Source organism: Micropterus salmoides, unplaced genomic scaffold, assembly GCF_014851395.1.
Source record: "Micropterus salmoides isolate LMB-PRFRI ecotype aquatic unplaced genomic scaffold, ASM1485139v1 Ms_hic_scaffold_1488, whole genome shotgun sequence".
Classification (NCBI taxonomy): domain Eukaryota; kingdom Metazoa; phylum Chordata; class Actinopteri; order Centrarchiformes; family Centrarchidae; genus Micropterus; species Micropterus salmoides.
Window position 1 is genome coordinate 24,416 of NW_024040583.1, and position 20,128 is coordinate 44,543.

Consider the following 20,128-nt stretch of genomic DNA (forward strand, 5'->3'; position numbering starts at 1 on the left):
ACCAAAACTCTGTACAAAAACCTTTGGAGCAAAGACAACAGAATACTCCACAACATCCACTAGAGGGAGTCACACACTGTTAAACTTCAGTGTGATGATGCACTCTGGATTTATTTCAACTTGAACAAATTTATGTATTACTGTCAATATACTGTATGTACTGTTGTACTCCAGTATTGGAGAAAAGCATGTTCACAGTTTGAATTAAGCATGTCTATAAACTGGTTGGCATCAGACTCAGGTTTTCATTGCTTTTGTTCTCGTCTTTATAAAAGAAGTTTCTCAGTTTTTCTGTCAGGATGTGATTTCTTGTGGTGTACCACAGGGTTCAATCCTAGGTCCTCTCAGATCAAATTATTTTTAATACACAACATCAGGTTCCATTATTTTGCAGACAATATTGGATTATAGATCCCATCATAAAATCCAGCAATCATGGCAGCTGGTTTAATTCATGTGAAGTTCTGGTGTTCCAGACCTTCCTACAACTGAGTGAGTCTATAAATTTGACTTATTTTTGCCCCTTCAGCTGAAGGGAATAATCTTATATTCCAATAGGCTACAATTGCATTAAATGTCAATCCACTGAGCCCTGATGTCCAAACCAACAATACAGTATAATATCTGAAATGCAAGCATTAACCAGATGGCAGTAACAAAGATGTGTTCAATAATATATATAACTAAATTATTGGAAAATGGCGGCGGCAGAAATGGAAAATGGAAAATTGTGGAAAAGGGAAATAGCAAACGAAAACGGGGGGAAAAAGAGTAAGCAAAATGAGAGTTCTCACTCAGAGGAAACCGATAATGAGCAACATCTAGCTTCAACAGAAGGTAGAAACGAAGAGTACAAAGTAATGATTAAACGACTTCCCGTGATGGCGGAGCAGCGCTCAGTCGCATCCACAGAGCGGTTTGCTTAATAACAGTTTTCTGTCCTCCCAACTTTGCTGTTAACGACGGTGGAACTACATTATTGCAGTCGGAAACGTTCTTTCGCCATAGTATGTCCGAACAAAAGCAAAATAGGAAACAGAAATGCAAAGACAGAGCTCAAGTGCTGAAGCTAACGGATAACAACTACCTTGCTAGCCAAAAAGAAAACAACGGCGGGAAAATGGACGACGACTTTTCAACAGACTCGGAGGCTGCTACACCGGTTGGTAGCCCCTCTTCCAGCCCTGCCTTCAAAGTAAAAAGGAAAGAAAAGAGCGACTTGTCCCTGGAGGATCTTCAGGCTAACATTCTAGCTGCAGTTAACCAGAGAGCTGATAACCTGGAACTGATGGTAAGAGACAACAAGTCAGGCATCGAAGAGCTGAAAACCTCCATGAATTTTGCCTTCGCTGAAATCGAAGCTTTGAAAAATGACAACAAAAAGTTATCTGAGCTCTGCAACAGTAATGAAAAAACTATAAAACTCATGGAAATTCGGACGACATTTGGAAAAATGCACGAAACCACACTTTCCTGAGGGGGAAGAGGCTCCGCTTTGGCGAGGATCTCACTCAGGCTGACAAGAAGACCCGAGAGAGGCTGTGGCCCCGCATCGAAGAAGCGAGGAAACAAGGAAAGCGAGCTTTTTTCAGAGGAACCCGAGCCTTCATAGAGGATGTGGAGATCCTTTAAGAGGGTTCCTAATGAGCTACACTAGGAACCTGTGCCCTATCTTTCTGTGGCTGTTTTAAGGGGTAAGAACATCTGTTCAGGTAACTGTTCTAATACCTATGTTGGCTAACGCTATATCTATTCAGAGGGCTGAATTCCATCCTCTTGCAGGGTTTTATTATATATTAATAATAACTAATAATATACATACATATATAAATACATATTATACTTTATATTAACCCAATCAGTCATTTATGAATAACACAAGCACTCTGTAATTACTTTAAAATGTTCCAAATCCACTTTTAAGAGGCAGAAGCTGTTATTGCTTAGGTTGTTTTTCTCTCGCAAAGAGAACTGTTCTTTAGAGGTTGATGAAACTACTTTCTACAAATGCCAGAGGACTACGAAACATTGTTAAAAGAAAAGCCATCTTCATTTTTTGTAAGGACTACGATGCTGATATTATTTTCATCCAAGAGACTCACTCATGTAAAGAGGACGAAAATTTATGGAAGAGTCAATGGGGAGAGGACATCTGGTTGACTCTTGGATCCAACCACTCAGCAGGGGTTGCTACTCTCACTCATAAATTTAAAGGAAAGGTTGTTAATACCGTTAGGGATACCAATGGTCACTGGATTATTACTATTACCTGTTTGGAAGATGCATTTTTTATTTTAGGCAACGTCTATGGGCACTGCTCACTCTCTCATAATTCGAAACTTTTGGAGGAGCTGGACTCGGTTTTAAATGAGCTGATGTCTAAATATCCTGTAGCTAAGGTTATTTTGGGCGGTGACTTTAATATGGTTATGGATAACCAATTAGACAGGTGCCCGCCAAAACTAGCTCCAAACTCAAAAAAACTAATTGACTTTACAAAAAGACTGGATCTGATTGATATATGGAGGGAAAAAAATACATTGTTGAAAACATACACGTGGAGCAACAGAAACCATACGCTACAGTCCAGAAGAGATTTCTGGTTGATCTCGGCTGAGTTAGAGCCCTCCGTTGAGTCATGCACGTCTCTCCTGCTGTTCTGACAGACCATAAGGCCATCTCTTTATCTATTCAGGTCAGCAAGGAACAAAGAGGGAGATTCTCCAGCGGTTACTGGAAATTAAATAATTCTCTATTATCTCATGAGGAACTAAAAATGAAAATAGAACTCCTTATCTCAGAACAATGGGAAGCTGCAAGAAAAGGGAATCATTTTGGGACATCATGGGAACTTCTCAAATACAAAATTAGAGGCGTCTGCTCGGGTTATGGCAAGATAATGGCACACAAAAAGAAGAACATAACATACACGCTATCAACAATATAAACATACTTACTGAAAAAAAGCAGCTGAGCCAAGAAGATAACAATGCCTTATTAGACTTACAAAATCAACTAGACGTTTTATATGAGAACAAAGCAAAAGGAGCTTTTATAAGGTCACGTAGGAGTTGGATGGAACAGGGAGAGAAAAACAGCAGATATTTCTTTACCATGGAAAAAAGAAGACAAGAAATCAATACTAAGAAAGAAAACTTAATATTGGGGAAAAGATTAGTGAGGACAGTAAATAAATATCAAACTATATATGTGCTTTCTACGAACAACTTTACTCAAAAGATAATAATCTCAAAGATCCAAATGAAATCTTTAACCTTATTGACTCACCTAACTGTGTGGATGAAGAATATAATAAAATCTGTTGTCAGGACATAACTATTGAGGAGATTAATTGGGGAATAACTCAGTTAAAGAACAATAAATCACCAGGCTGTGATGGCCTCACTTCTGAGATGTATAAATGTTTCTCTGAGTCATTAGGTAAATTTCTCCTAGCTGTCTTCAAAGAATCTCTGGACAGAGGGGAACTCCCTCCCTCTCTGAGGCAAGGCGTCATAACACTTATTCCAAAACCTCACAAAGACTCTCTACTAATTGAAAATTGGCGACCCATTACATTGCTAAATAATGACTATAAGATTCTAGCATCTATCTTTGCAAAACGTCTCTAATCTAAATTACACACTTTAATTGATGAATGCCAATCTGGTTTCATGAAAGACCGTCACATAGCCAATAACATTCGCTTCTGGATCTGATGGAATACAAAGACTTTCTAGATGATGAACACCTTATCCTATTCTTAGACTTTCAAAAAGCTTTTGACACGGTAAGCCACAAATTTATTATTGACACTTTAAAATGTTTTAATTTTGATCAGAATTTTATTAATGCTGTGAAAACTCTGTACATGGGAGGAAACAGTTGTGTTAAATAGGCGAATGGAACCTCACTTAGATTTTACATAAAGAAAGGGATCCGCCAAGGCTGCCCCACATCGCTCTTTTATTTTGATTGTAGCCCAAATCCTTTGTGTCCTAATTCACAAGAGTTCAATCAAAGGAATTACATTAAACGAAAGAGAAATAAAAATATCACAGCTGGCTGACGACACAACCCTGTTTCTAAAAAATGAATCCCAAATAGGAATTGCACTAAAGGTTGTGAATAAATTCTCTGAAAGCTCAGGATTGAATCTAAATCTATCAAAATGTGAGCTGTTTTCTCTTAAAAATAAGCACTCGGGTCAAATTTGTGGGATAAATATAAAGAATTTAGTAACCTATCTTGGAGTAAAAATCAGTCATAATCATAAGTTAATGACAGAGAGTAATCTGTCTTCACTGTACACTCTATTAATAAAAAGTTTGATTCTTGGCTTACAAGAGATATATCTACATATGGCAGAAGGTCTCTCACGAGCAGCATATTTATTTACATCTATAGAAATAACTAAATTACAATGTGCCAATCTAGACAAACTACTATATAATTTTATATGGAGGAAGAAGCCCCATAAAATCAGGAAAAACATCTTGACCAATAAAATTGAGGAAGGGGGTTTATCGGTAATTGACTTCTCGCTTTTCAATGAATTATTAAAAATGAACTGGTTTAAAAGATTTTTGAAAAATCCAAACAGTTTGTGGAACATTGTTCCAAACTTTATTTTTGAAAAACTTGGTAAAATCACATTCTTGCTTCAGTGCCCATACTCCATCAACAGACTGCCAGTCAAACTGTCAAACTTCCATAAACAGGCTCTAACTTGTTGGTCACTTTTATACAAACACAATTTCTCCCCTCACAAATGTTTTATCTGGAACAACAGGAACATCATATATAGAAACAAGACTCTCTTTATACAAAACTGGTTTAAACATGACATTGTACTGGTAGCCCAACTGTTAAATAACTCAAATCAAATTTTAACATATGAAGACTTTACTCATAAATTTAACTTTCATCCTCCAAGAAAATAATTTGACGTTGTAACCAGAGCTATTCCCAATGGGATCATAACCTTACTTAGAGGTGAGAAAGATCTGGATCAAATGAATGTATTTTTGTCCAGCAGTGTTTTAATAAATGGTCTATCTTTTCTAGACAAAAAAGTCAACAACAAAGTAATTAAGAACCTTTTATGTGCAAAATCTATCCCTGCATGCAGGCACAAATGGACCCCCCGGTATGAAAATATTAATTGGAATAGAGCATGGAGTAACCCACAAAATTTTTTAATTACAAACAAAGTTAAAGAAATATCATTTAAAATTCTTCACCATTGTTACCCCTGTAACGAGATTATCTCGAAATTTATCCCTACTGTAGACGAAAAATGCTCCTTCTGCTCTCTGGAAACAAAACGTTGGACCATTTATTCTATAGCTGTTCATACAGCTCTTCTATGTGGAATGATATACAAGGCTTCATTAATGGACACTTTGGCTCAAACGTAAAAATATCCAATTTTGACATTTTATTTTATTTCTCTGATTCAAACTCCTCTGTACAATACATAGTCAATCTATTAATCTTGCTTGGAAAATTCTTTATTCATAAATCAAAATTTATGAAGAACAAACCTCTTTTCAATGTTTTTAAATTTGACTTAAAAAATGATATAGTCTGTATTTCTGGACTGAAGAGTAAATCAGCATCAAAATGTTTACAACATTTATCTAATATAACTTTATAATTAATTTAACTGATATTTATTGTTTGACACTCTGGCTGTATACTTTATTTTTGTTTTATAATTTATTTATTTTGTTGTTTGTTTTTTGTTATTTATGTTTTTTTCACTGTCTTTGTTTTTTCTTCCTTATAAAAACGTGAACTGTAACTATATAATTCTTGTAATAAATTAAAAAAAAGTAATGATTAAAATGATTCAGGAGGGAGCCTCATTCGACGAGTGGAACCCGGTTCATTTAACAAAAGCTATAAACAAGTTGGTTGGCAATGTGAAAAGTGCACGAGTAATGAGAAATGGAGCACTGATGGTTTTTTGCAGGGACACTGATCAGCAAAGGAAGGCTGTTCTGCTTAACAAAATTGAAGATAGTGCGATATGTTATGGAATGAAGGGTTACTTGTCAGTAGAACAAGTGAAGGAAAATGTGGAAGGAGCACGGGTAGCCGAGGCAAAACGCTTGAAAACAACACGTAATGGTGAAAGATGTGACAGCTTGTCTGTTATGATTGTTTTTGATGAGGAAAGTCTACCATCTAAAGTATATATAGGTTATATGTGCTACGATGTCAAACATTATGTTCCCCCACCTCTGAGGTGCTTTAAGTGTCAAAAATATGGACATGTAGCAGCTGTATGTAAGGGCAAACAAGGTGTGGAAGATGCGGTGGTGAACATGAGTACGGGAAATGCGTAAATGGAGCTAAGCTAAAATGCTGTAACTGTGGAGGAGAACACAGCTCGGCCTACAGGGGATGCGAGTCTAGTAAGAGAGCTGTAGAAATACAGAGAATTAAAACATCAGAAGGGATAACATACGCTGAAGCAACCAACAGAGTAGGTTGGCAACCAGACAGACCAAACAATAAACAAGCTAGTGCAGAATGTAAAAAGTCAAGAACATGTGAGGGATGTGACAAAATCAAGGAAGACACTATGATGGTGGGGAAAAAATGAGTTTGTTTTGTTTATGGTCGAAGTGGTAAATTGCTCTGTGCAAACAGAAGAAAACAGAAAAAATCTAAATAATAGTTGAAGCAGCAGAAAAGTACTTGGGAATCAAGGGGTTAGTGTGGGAGGAGGTTGAGGAACAATTAAGTGGAGGAACACCAGCTCACAAGCACTGTCATGGGGTGGTGGATCTTCATGATCCTAACTATACTGCAATGGAATGCAAGAAGTCTAATTGCTAATGGACAGGAATTTAAGCATTTTATCTCAAACCTCCAAGATAAACCCAATATTACATGCATACAGGAAACATGGCTAAAACCACAATGGGACTTTGTAATTCAGGGTTACACAGCAATTAGGAATGATTGGGTGAATGGAAAAGGTGGTGGGGTAGCAACGTTTGTGCTAAATGGGACAAGGTTTAGTTTGATGAGTGTAGGAAAAGAGCATGAAGCAATAGTAGTCAAAAGCTGAACTAACAATAATTAATTATTATAACCCTTGCAATAGATTAAATATAGACACATTGAATACTGTGGGTGGGCAAACACGGGATAAAGTGGTCTGGTGCGGTGATTTTAATGCACATAGTACACTGTGGGGAAGTAAAAAGACAGATACTAATGGATTAATCATAGAGGAATTAATTGTGGATAAGGGATTAGTTTGCATGAATGATGGAAGTGGCACCAGATATAACAGTGTTCAAAATACAGAAAGTGCAATTGACTTAACATTAGTATATCAGGGAGTAGCAGGCATTTCAGATAATTTATTAGTCGAAGCCAGAAAGTGCAGAGACAACACTCTTGCCATGAACCCAGGTGTCAATATACAGAAGAGCACAACAACTGATGATTTAGATGTACCATTTAGCTTATTTGAGTTAAGGAGGGCTATCTCAAAGACAAGACAATCATCTCCAGGGAAGGACAACATCTGTTATAGCATGTTAGCTCACTTGGAAGATAGTGCACTTCCTGTAGTTTTAAGATTATTTAACCAGATTTGGGAAACAGGCAAAATACCAATAGCATGGAAACAATCAATCATAGTACCAATAGTAAAAGCTGGGAAAGATCCATCAGACCCCTCAAGTTATAGACCAATAGCACTCACGTCACAGTTGGGGAAAACCATGGAACATATGATAACAGACAGATTAACATTCTCTATAGAAAGCAGAGATCTGTACTCACCAGATCAAAGTGGGTTTCGCAAAGGGAGAAATACAATGGACTCTATTTTATGTTTGGAATCTGAAATCAAAAAAGCTCAGACAAATGGGGAGGTTGTGGTAGCTGTCTTTTTTGATATTGAAAAAGCATACGATAGGTTATGGAAGGAAGGGTTACTTATCAAATTAAATAAATTAGGTGTAGGTGGTAGACTGTACAACTGGGTGTCGGACTTTTTATTTGGCAGGGCAATAGAGGTCAGGGTGGGCATAGAATGTTCAAGACTCTATAAAGTTGAAAATGGTACTCCACAAGGCAGAGTGTGTAGTCCAGTACTATTTAACATCATGATCAATGATATTTTTGAAAAAGTGGACACAAGTATTGAGAAGTCCTTGTATGCAGACGATGGCACCCTATGAATAAGAGGACGGAATTTGAAATTTATTCAGAAAAAATTACAGGCAGCAATTGTGGAGGTGGACAGTGGGCAAATAACTGGGGTTTTAAGGTGTCGGGTGCAAAGACACAAGTGATATGTTTTTCCAGGAGACATAAAGAAGTGTCCTTAAAATTATATGATCAAACCCTCGAACAAGTAAAAGTTATCAGACTGTTTGGAGTGATGTTTGATGAAAAGTTGACCTGGAAACAGCACACCGATAAGGTCAAAGACAAATGCAAAAAATCAATAACCTTTTATAAGATGTCTGTCAGGAAGGGACTGGGGGGCCACTACAACATCATTGCTTAAAATATATCAGACCTTGATGAGATCTACACTAGATTATGGATGTATAGCATATATGTCAGGAGCAGAATGGCATCTTAAAAAACTAGATGTGGAACAGGCACAAGCGTTAAGGACATGCAGTGGAGCATTTAAGACCTCTCCAGTGGCTGCCATGCAAGTGGAAATGGGGGAACAGCCTCTAAGAATAAGAAGAACAAGAATTATGCTAACATACTGGGCTAATCTTCAGGGACACTGTAGCTCTCACCCTGCGCTAAAGCCAGCCTAGAACAATGTTGGGAACACAATAAAAGTAGCTGTTTCAGTTTTGGATGGGTGGGAAATGCGAAAGCAGAAAGTCTTGGCCTGTGCAGTATAAAATATATCCCAGTAGTCCCATATCCAGATCTTCCTCCGTGGTTTTTTGTAAATCCATCCATTGACCTGCATGTACAGCAAATAATCAAAAAGAAACCCAAGCAAGCACACATGGGAAGAATAGCAGAAAGTTACATAGAACAGCACTATAGAGATAACCACATGGTCTTTACTGGTGGCTCTAAAGATCCAGAGACCGGACGGACAGGAGCTGCCATATACATCCCAGCATACAAACTAGGCATTAAAAAGAGATCATCTGTCAGTATATACAGTTGAGCTTATGGCCATTTTGATGGCATTACAGTGGATAGAAGAAAATAAGGAAAGCAAGGTGGTCATTGCATCAGATAGCTGGGCAGCACTCACCAGTATTAAATCTGTTAAGTCCTGTAGGCTGGATCTGGTATTTAGTATTCATAGCTCTCTATGTAGATTATATCATAAGGGCTGGACTGTCGCTTTGTTTGGGTTCCTGCCCATGTAGGGGTAGAAGGAAATGAAGACGCTGATATTCTGGCAAAACAAGCACTTAAATCAAAGTCAGTTGATATACAAGTTCTGCAAGTAAATCTCAAGCTAAAACAGTCATTAAAGAGAAAATGCAAAAAACTTGAACCCAGATCCCTGCTTGAGGATGAGAACAGGTGAATGAAACATACAAACATTTGGATGACCTTGGGTAAATCCAATAAGCTAAAATAAATGACTTGAAATGAACTGTGTATGTGTTGTATTTATCCAATCATGATTTCAACTCTTCTGACTAGTACTTAAATGAACTGAAATGAAATGACATGAAATGCCATGAGTCCATTGATGCTAGCCCATATGCTAAAGGTAATGCTAATGCTAAAAGTCCTATGCTAATGTTTAGCTAAGGTTAGCTCAGCATGCTAAGACCAATGCTACCGCTGGCTTAAATGAAGGCATGAGGTAGCCCCATGACACGCACTTTAATCACTTTTGTAATGTAGTTATGCATGATACTTTTAATGTATTTTTCTTGCAGTACTTGTTGAAACATTGTTCTGATGTACATTTACATTGAAGTCTAACTACGGTGTTGATTAATGTGAACTGTCCCTGTTAAATTAAATGAAAAAATAAAAAATACCACTTTGATACGGAAGCTAACAGAATACAGTGAGTGAACTCAGGTAACTCAGCAAAGGCTGCACCAAAGCAACAAAGACTGACGATACTATAAAGGAGAGAGACATTTCCTTCAGACAGGGACAAGGCCAAAAGGATTACCAAGATTAAATTCAAAGCTGTGGTAGAGAATTACAGGTTTATACAGTCTTTTGGAGTCACGGTGCGCCCTACCCTCTGGATATTTCAGACACTGTCCTACTAGAGCTTTACAACAAGGCCTGTGACCACCTATGATGTGTTTTATCAGATGAGATGACAGCTATTATTCAACTGTCAAGCATACAGGTATCAGATCAGGACTCTGTGTGGACAGATACGTCATATTAAAAGACTGAGCAAAGCACCTGTAGGGGACAAAAGAACCCGATCAGGACGTCCCTAATGAAATGTCCTCCATGTTCCCAGAATAGAGAGCAGGTCTTCAGGTAGGCTTCCTTCTAGTGGGACCTGCCTCGGTCTCACAATGGTGTGAAGAACTGAAAGTGGACATTCAGGAAACATTTCTCTGAGGCAGAGCTGCTCTGGATGCACAAATAATCTCACTGGCTGAACTGAACTTTGGTAGACAGCCAATCTCTAAAAAGGGGATTCTCTGGCCCCGCCCACTGAAGTCCAACTCAACCAATGAGATTCTTTGCGTCTCCAGAGCAGAAATGTTTGAGGAACTAAAAGCACAATCAGCTTGATGTTGAGGAGAAGGGCTGTGCAGCAGAGAGGCTGTTTAGTTTCTTCATTCTACTGCAGTGGAAGAACATTGCTCATCTGCTGTCTGTCTGGCTTTAACAACTCCAAAGACATGTTGCTTTACCTCTTTTTACTTTGCTCTCACTTCATAGGTGAGTGTTGGAACACAGATGAAAGGCTCATTAACCTGCTGGATTAACCAGATATTTGGTCTACATTTCAGAACTAGAGGTTTCTCTGTGGAAGGGAACAACTTCCATGATAGAAACAGACATTTGGTTTATTGAATGAATCCAGAAAGTCAAGAACCTCCGTTGAGTCTCTTGATGTTAGAATCTCTTGCAGACTAACTGACATGAATGACTCATTTTGCAGCCCTGGGTTCCATGAACAGCATAACGCCAGAAAGTCCTGAAGAACATGTTGCAGAGGGAGGAAACATCAACCTGACCTGTAAATATGAGGGTGTTATCACCAATATCCAGTGGTACCGACAATACCAGAGATCCAGACCAGAGTTCCTGCTCTCCATCACAGAGGGAGGATCGATTTATCCAACTGATTCTGTTTTCTCAGCTCACATTAACAAAGAGAAACGTGTGAATCTGCAGATCATCTCAGCTAAAATGACAGACTCTGCTGTGTACTACTGTGCTGTGAGGCCCACAGTGACAGGAAACACCAAAACTCTGTACAAAAACCTTTGGAGCAAAGACAACAGAATACTCCACAACGTCCACTAGAGGGAGTCACACACTGTTAAACTTCAGTGTGATGATGAAGTCTTAAATTACTTATATTCTACATGAATCAATGAAATATTTGTAATATCTTATAGGTATAAAACATTTTAACAACACTTAGCAGGAAGCCTTTCATTAGGAGGGGATGTCTCTGAATGATCTTCCTCGAGGGTTTTTCAATCATGATTTTAAACCTATAGGCAAAGGGAACATACAGAGATAATATCTTTGTGTCACAGTAAGTTCAATTGGGCAAAGAGGAACACGAGGGAGTGGACCAGACCCAGAACCAGAGGCAGGTTCAGTTTTATGGTTTTCAAAATAAAAGAGTACACTGACTTACAGCAAGCTGAGGCAGGCCAAGGTCCACACAGGCAGACACATAGCAAACACATCCAAAGGAAGCAGCAATAAACCAAATCTAAACGGTCTAATACATCAGGCCAAAAATCCAAAACACAGGAAAAAACTGGGAAATGGCTAGAAAGCTTGACATATAGACAAAGACAAGGCAGGCGCACAGACTAAACACACAAGTGAGGGGAGATTAAGTAGACACAGGTGAAACTAATTAGGACAGGGCAGCCAATCAAACGGGCAGGAAAACACGAGGGCAGGAAATAAAGTAAGACAAGACACAGGAGATACAACATAAAATAGAAAATAACAACATCAAAACCCAAAACCATGACACCATGTCAATAATATGGAGTCTTAAAACACATTGTGATTGGTTTATGGAATAGACGATAACTGATTGATGAACTCAGCATCCGGCTGTGAGCTCTATTTTCTTTAAGTTAATCACAAGTGCTTTCACTTTGGCTGACTTATAGAAAAGAAAATCAGAAAGAAAGAAAAGCATAATTGCAGAGAATTAAGAACACCAGTATATAAATATGTCTCGGTAACACTTTATTTGAAGGTGCTTGTAATAAGCAGTAATTAACAGTTAATAAGCAGCAATTAAAATAATAAAACACTTTATAAAGATGTTTATAACACAAATAAGTGTTAACTAAAGCACAATTAACTCATTTATTATTGATAAAACACTTATAGGCCCTTATTAGGAACTTGTTGATGTTTATTTACCTGTCATAAACATTATTAAGCTGTTTATTAACATTTTATAAGGGCTGGTTATTGATAAATTAACAGAATTGTTATTTCCTTGTAAGACACTTGTAGAGGGTTAGGGTTAAAAAATCTTAATATTTATAGGCAGCTTATAAAATACATTTTTATTAATATTGACAGTTAACGTTAGCATGCAGCTATAAAATAAGGCATGTCATTTAAGCTAACTTTAGCATGCAGCTATAAAATAAGGCATGTAGTTTAAGCTAACTTTAGCATGCAGCTATAAAATAAGGCATGTAGTTTAAGCTAACTTTAGCATGCAGCTATAAAATAAGGCATGTAGATTAAGCTAACTTTAGCATGCAGCTATAAGATAAGGCGTGTAGTTTAAGCTAACTTTAGCATGCAGCTATAAGATAAGGCGTGTAGTTTAAGCTAACTTTAGCATGCAGCTATAAAATAAGGCGTGTAGTTTAAGCTAACTTTAGCATGCAGCTATAAAATAAGGCGTGTAGTTTAAGCTAACTTTAGCATGCAGCTATAAAAGAAGGCGTGTAGTTTAAGCTAACTTTAGCATGTAGTATAAAATAAGGCATGTAGTTTAAGCTAACTTTAGCATGCAGCTATAAAATAAGGCATGTAGTTTAAGCTAACTTTAGCATGCAGCTATAAAATAAGGCATGTAGTTTAAAATAAGGCATGTAGATTAAGCTAATGTTAGCGTGCAGCTATAAAATAAGGAATGTAGTTTAAGCTAACTTTAGCATGCAGCTATAAAATAAGGCATGTAGTTTAAGCTAACTTTAGCATGCAGCTATAAAATAAGGCGTGTAGTTTAAGCTAACATTAGCACGCAGATATAAAATAAGGCATGTAGTTTAAGCTAATGTTAGCATGCAGCTATAAAATAAGGCGTGTAGTTTAAGCTAACTTTAGCATGCAGCTATAAAATAAGGCATTAGTTTAAGCTAACTTTAGCATGCAGCTATAAAATAAGGCATTAGTTTAAGCTAACTTTAGCATGCAGATATAAATAAGGCATGTAGTTTAAGCTAATGTTAGCATGCAGATATAAAATAAGGCATGTAGTTTAAGCTAATGTTAGCATGCAGATATAAAATAAGGCATGTTGTGTAAGCTAACTTTAGCACTTGGATTTTTAGAGCAGCTTGAATAATGTCTTAGGGTGTTTTCTCTCAACCTGGACATTAGAAATTGGTCCAAGAGATGGCTGCAGTGGCAGCGTGAAACAAGCTACAATGTAACATTAATATGCCGCTGCACACCTTCAGTTTCCATCCATAACGTGCTTGTTTTGCCACTGACACGCTCAGATAATTATTCTTAGTGTCTGACAACATTATGGAAAGGATCCCAGCTGAGGTCAAGCTTTTGTTAAAGAGTAAGATCTGTTTTGTTTTAACATGAAACATCCCTGAAATCGCCAAACCCACCAGACTCTATTCAAATTAACTGTCATTTTATCATCATAAAATACACATTTAAAGTCGACAGGAACAAGATAAAACCTTCACAAACCATCTTAGTTGTCTAAGAAAATAAGAAATGTACTGAAGTATAAAGGGTAGCTGTATTAGGAGTGCAAATTACAATGTGATGTCCAATCTTGCATTCATGAGGTATATATAACTTATAGCTCTAATAAAGGCCTATAATTGTCTTATCAGCAATAATTAATCAATTAATAGTTTATTAGGCTTTAATTAACACTTATATTGTTGTTTATAAGCATCCTATAAGTGTCTTATTAACTGTTTATTACTGCCTATTACAAGCACCTTAAAATAAAGTGTTACCTACGTCTCATTTACAGAAAATAAAGCAAAAACTTTCACATCCTGTAGAATTTACTGGTAAGGTAGGAAGTGGAACAGAGAGAAGTGAAAATCCAGAGCTGCGAGGAGACGGAGAGATTGAGGGAGGAGCTAAGCTGTTAGTGAACTATAGAAGAGAGAGGAACTTCCATATTCAGCAGAGTTCAATACACAAAGCAGAAACATTCCCTTTATTCAACATGCTGTCATTGGACTATTATGTACTTTCTCTACTGTTACTATCCATTCTAACAGGTATGTGAGATCCTGCTGAGAAAGTTTCATTACTAACTTTTCTGGATGGGATTCATTTGTTGAGTCTTTTACAACATGAAATAACAGAGTTATCTCTTCCTTCAGGTGTCAGCTGTGAAGAACTCACTGCAGTCAGGAATGAAGAGTTCACTTTAGAAGGCAGCTCTGTTACTCTGTCCTACAAAATACTCTAAAAAAGCAACTGGTAGTGATTATTTCTTCTGGTATCGACAATATCCAGGAAAACCACCAAAGTTCCTTATTTCACACTCAGGAACAGGACTACCAATATCAGATTCCGTCCCTAGACTATCTTTTAAAGTGAGTGATGATAAAAACCCAAATGGATCTGCAGATCTCCTCTGCTGCAGTGACAGACTCTGCTGTGTACTACTGTGCTGTGAGGCCCACAGTGACAGGAAACACCAAAACTCTGTACAAAAACCTTTGGAGCAAAGACAACAGAATACTCCACAACGTCCACTAGAGGGAGTCACACTGTTAAACTTCAGTTTATCATACAGTCTGGATTCATTGCACTGATGATGAAAACTAGAAGAAAAATGAGGCATTGACAATAAAAGGAGAGTGTTTGTAGCTCTGACATACTGACAATAAGAGAGTGATGTTATTTATGTAGATAAGATAATGTTTAAATTCCTGATTAACACACCGACATCTTGGTCTCCCTGAACTTCCTGTCCTGAGGTTTCCATCAGTTTTCCTCCATGTTAAGGCAGGACAGTATGGGGAGTCTTCACTGATGATGCTGGATGTAAAATCCAGTGAGACTCTGTATGTGATACTGGACTGTACTCAGAAACTAGACCTGATCTCAGCATCCAGATGTGGGTTTTGTTAGTCTGAAGGAATATTCCAGTGAAAATTTCTCGTTTCACTATCAAATCCTCTCCACCTGTAAGCTTGAAAGGTGACTCAACAGTTTGTAGCATCACTTTGTTAATTGCTGCTGTAAATCCACAACTTCAGAGATGTGGGGAGGTGATAACGCAGCACAGAAGTAGAGTCTTTAACTATGTTGAGTTTGGAAAACGCTGAACAAACAGATCATCAGCTGACAACTGGATTATGCTGCTGGACTAGTCTGAAGTTTCAGTGGCATCTTTTCTTCTTCTGTGGTCTGATTCTGATTGGCCACTAGATGACACTGTAGCTGCTGTTAATCCAAGCTGAGCCACATTATCAAGTAGGCGGTGCACTACTTCTGCACTGTGTTCAACCATTCTGTCAATAATAACTGCTGCTGTGAAGAGAACAATTCTCAGACTGAATGTTGAACATCAGCTAGTTTCTCCTGTTGATTTAAACCTTGTTGTAGAGATGGAACATTGGCTGGGGATTATTCTTGCTGCTCTTTTCTTTGGTAAGATAGAAAGCACAACATCTTTTTATTCTTTTCTAAAGATTTATGGAAACAGCTGAGCTGTTTGTGTCCACAGAGTAACACTGTACAGCTGCCATTTTCCACTGTCTTCTCCTCTCAGCCTCATGAACAATGTTAGTCTAATGGCTTCATTTGCTCTACTTTTTCCAGGACTAATAGCTGGAGACACAATCTCTCCTGTACAAGAGGAAGTCAGTGAAGAGAAGGAGAATCTGTCACACTCACATGCAACTATCAGACAGATGAAGACTATATTTACCTTAACTGGTACAAACATCATTCTGACCTTCAGGCACCTCAGTTTATACTCAGGAAAGGAGCAAAATCATGGAGTGGTAGACAAAATATTCCTGATAGAAGATATGGATCTGAAACATCAGCAACATCAACTACACTGACCATCAGAGATCTAACCCTGGCAGACACAGCTCTCTACTACTGTGCTCTAGAAACACAGTGATACAAAGTGTAGAAGAGGCTGTACAAAAACCTGAACCCAGATATCTGACTACTCTTCAAAGAGGAGGGAAGTGGTATTCAAACCACAGCTTCATATCAGATGGATTCTGCTAATTCCTGTTTTATCAGAGTCACTGTGGTTCCAGCTGCTAATGAAACACTGGGGAGGATTCACAGGAGCATTATGGGTAGTGGGGTCTGTACGTTTAACCAGGTTTCGGGCTCCAACAGAAGTTGTGTACAGTTTGCAGATTGGATGTTTCAGACAGGTTTTGTGTCCTCATTTTAGATTGACATTGTTTCTTTTTTTTTTTGGGAAAGCAGAACCTGCATTTGTGGTGAGAAAGAAATCAATCTGTTCATTAGTTCATTTGATGAAGTCCTCATCACTAACCAAATGAATGGGGAACCTCTAACGTTTGGGTTTTTTGTTTTGGTTCTGCTTGGTCATGTGGAGCAGGAGAGGAGCATCATCTGAGTGTATTTTAGCCAAATATTTGCACGAGGTAACGAGATGCTCCTTCCCTGCGTGCATAACAAATGTCATCCGGGAGTAACTGTTATGTACGTGTGAATAGAAAGAGTATTCACAAAGAGATTTGTGTCTGACTCTCCACACATCGATTAAATTGAGATTTTCTAGTTCTTTTTTAAGGGCCTTAGCTGCTGAGGATAAAGATTTAGAAGTTGGAGAGGATCTGTCCTTAGCTCCAGAACCAGGTTAAAGTCTCCTCCGACGATGAGCTAGCCACCCAAGTAAGGTCAAGGAGTACAAAGTTGAATGGCCACAACTCCATTATGAAACACCTCCAGAATTCACTTATATAATCTAGTGGAAGGGGAACTCTGCTTCTGTAAATTCAGAAGAATAACTCCGAGCAGGTGTCCACAGTCTCTCAAGTAAGCTTGAGAAGTCCTGAAAGTTCGTTCAGATGACACTATTTGTCGCTGACAGCATTACAAATTACATATAGAACAGAGGGTATGTGAAAATTTGCACTCAGATAAACAGGTAGTCTGGTAGGGGAAATAAGAATAAGGTGAAATGAGGATACTGCCAGGCCTTAATTTATCCATCCTGTGACTAGTTGCAGAAGAAAGAAGATAAATAGAACATATCTAGGCTTGGGTTATCTCACATGTAACAGGTTATAGTCCACTCAAACAATAAACAAGAACACTTCCAGGCCATAATTCGACCTGTATGTGCCTAACTGCAGTCACTTAAACCAGAGACCATGATAGTCACGGGTTCATGCCAGTACGTCTGGATGATATTTCCCCAAGTAGTGTCCCGCCCACACGGGGGATGTGATGGTGCACCGTCCCTCCAGGAGGTCCAGGACCAGATTAGTGGGGTGGAGAAGCCTGAAGGAGATGCTGCTGTCATGTAGCTTTTTCTTCCAGCGAAGTGAAGGCTTTCCTTTTCTTATAGAGAGCCGTGGACATGTCCCTGAATATCATGATGTCTGAGTTACCGTACTTGAGCGATCTTTTCTTCCATGCTGCATCGAGGATTTTCATCACGTCTATGGGGGATAATTAGAGCCCGGGGGAGGCTACCTTCATCGGGTCGCCGCTGGAGTGTAAAGTGAGCTCGCTTGATTTCGAGCAGAGTGTCTGTCTCTTGGTCAAGTATTAGTGAAGTATTAATATTATTGAAGGATGGCGTTTATCCCTTCCACACCTTCCGGGAATCGAACCAGCCTTAGATTCTGCTGTCTGGCTCTGTTCTCCAGATCGTCTAGCTTGTCTTTAAGACTGCTAATTTCTTTCACTGGTAAGAGTTTCCACAGAGACGCCTAGAGAGTTCAGTTTATGGTCCAGCATGGATTGAATTTTCTCGAACCCTTTTTCCATTTCTTTGTGAAACCAGGTCAGCGGCTTCTCTGTGTTTCCCTCGGGTGAGCTAGCGTTAGCCAAGGCTGATAGAGGGGGCTTTCCACCCTTGTTGCCGCTTCAGCTCTTATTGGGGGCATTTTTAGCTGAACCGCGTTGGTTTCTATTAGTATGAAGCTGGGGTCATTTCTGTAATTAAGAAACTCAAGATAGGGGACAAGTTACGGTTTTGTATGGGAGCTAGTTACACTACCTCCGCCCTTCACGCCACCATCTTAAAAACTCCAAAAGGGGAGAATATGACAGATGCAAACAATCGGAGCTGAAAATGGGGATTTATTTTCCTCTCATGATTTGATTTGTCCTCAAATGTGACACAGATGTAATAATGTGAATAATATTATCAAGTAAAGTCCTGAATAAGTAGTTAATGTGGCTTTCATGTGTGATTGAATAGTAGCATATCGTCTGCGTAAAGATTGACCTCAGTCAGGACCTTCACACGTTCTGTCAAGAGTCAATCAGTGTTACCTTATCAGCTACTTGTTACCTGATGGAAATGATGTCATTTAGTGAATAACAGCACCACAGCAGAGACAAACTCACTATTTGTCAGAGTTGTGAGTGGAAGGAGGGAGGGATTAAGGGAGGAGCAAAACTGGGACTGGGAAAGACACAAACTTTCACAGTGGTGTTTGTTCCAAAACCAGACGGATTCTCTTTCTCTTGAAGATGCTGTCAGTGAACTTCAGTCTGTTTGTGACTTTGTTTCTGCTCACAATAAGAGGTAGGTGAGATCATCAACATTAAGAGAGTTTCAATTATAGAAACCTTTAGATTGTAAAGTTACAGAGTTATCTCTTCCTTCAGGTGTCAGCTGTGAAGAACTCACTCCAGTCAGGAATGAAGAGTTCACTTTAGAAGGCAGCTCTGTTACTCTGTCCTACACATACTCTAAAAAAGCAAATGTTGGAGATTATTTCTTCTGGTATCGACAATATCCAGGAAAACCACCAGGGCTCCTCATCTCACACTCTGCTTCAGGAGCAGTAGGAAATGATCCAATCCCTGGACGGTCTGCTAAAGTGAGTGATGATAAAACCCAAATGGATCTGCAGATCTCCTCTGCTGCAGTGACAGACTCTGCTGTGTACTACTGTGCTGTGAGGCCCACAGTGACAGGAAACACCAAAACTCTGTACAAAAACCTGACAGCTCCTCTGAAGATTTACTCACTTCACCTCCTCCTTTAACTCAACAGCACTACCAAGTGGACACTGACAACACAATCTAAAGACACATTACAATGTTACTCCTGTTATTAATAAAACACAACAGCTATCTATTTACAGCGAGACACTCAACAAGGAAGACTTCTTCTACACAGTTCATTTTACTATCACTGATGATGAGACAAATACAAATTCCAGACTGGTGATGATGATTTCATCATTCTACCAGGGTGAAAAGTGGTTAAAGAGACTTTGTTGTAACAGAAAGTTCACATGTTAAAGCTCCTCATTATGAGCTGCTCTGGATAAGAGCATCAGCTAAACAGCTGAGATGTAAATGAGATGTAAATGTTGAGAGTTCCTCAACAGATGATGAAGAGGAAGGGCCAATGATGTGAAGGCCCAGATCCATCCGAGTATCAATGTTCTTCCTCTCTCTCCTCCCCTCTCACTGCAGACATGAACCACTGGCTGAGAAACATCCTGATTCTGACTCTCTGGCTAGGTAACTCTTTAAACCTACTGATTGTTCTCCT

General features: G+C 38.6%; 1 gene segment (V, D, J or C); it reads left to right on the forward strand.

The window, feature by feature from the left end:
- Window positions 1–10,837: 10,837 nt before the first annotated feature.
- On the forward strand, window positions 10,838–19,837 carry LOC119903382. The segment is given in 4 exon segments: window positions 10,838–10,893; window positions 11,117–11,397; window positions 19,278–19,522; window positions 19,822–19,837. Coding segments are annotated over 4 exon segments (582 nt in total).
- Window positions 19,838–20,128: the final 291 nt, after the last annotated feature.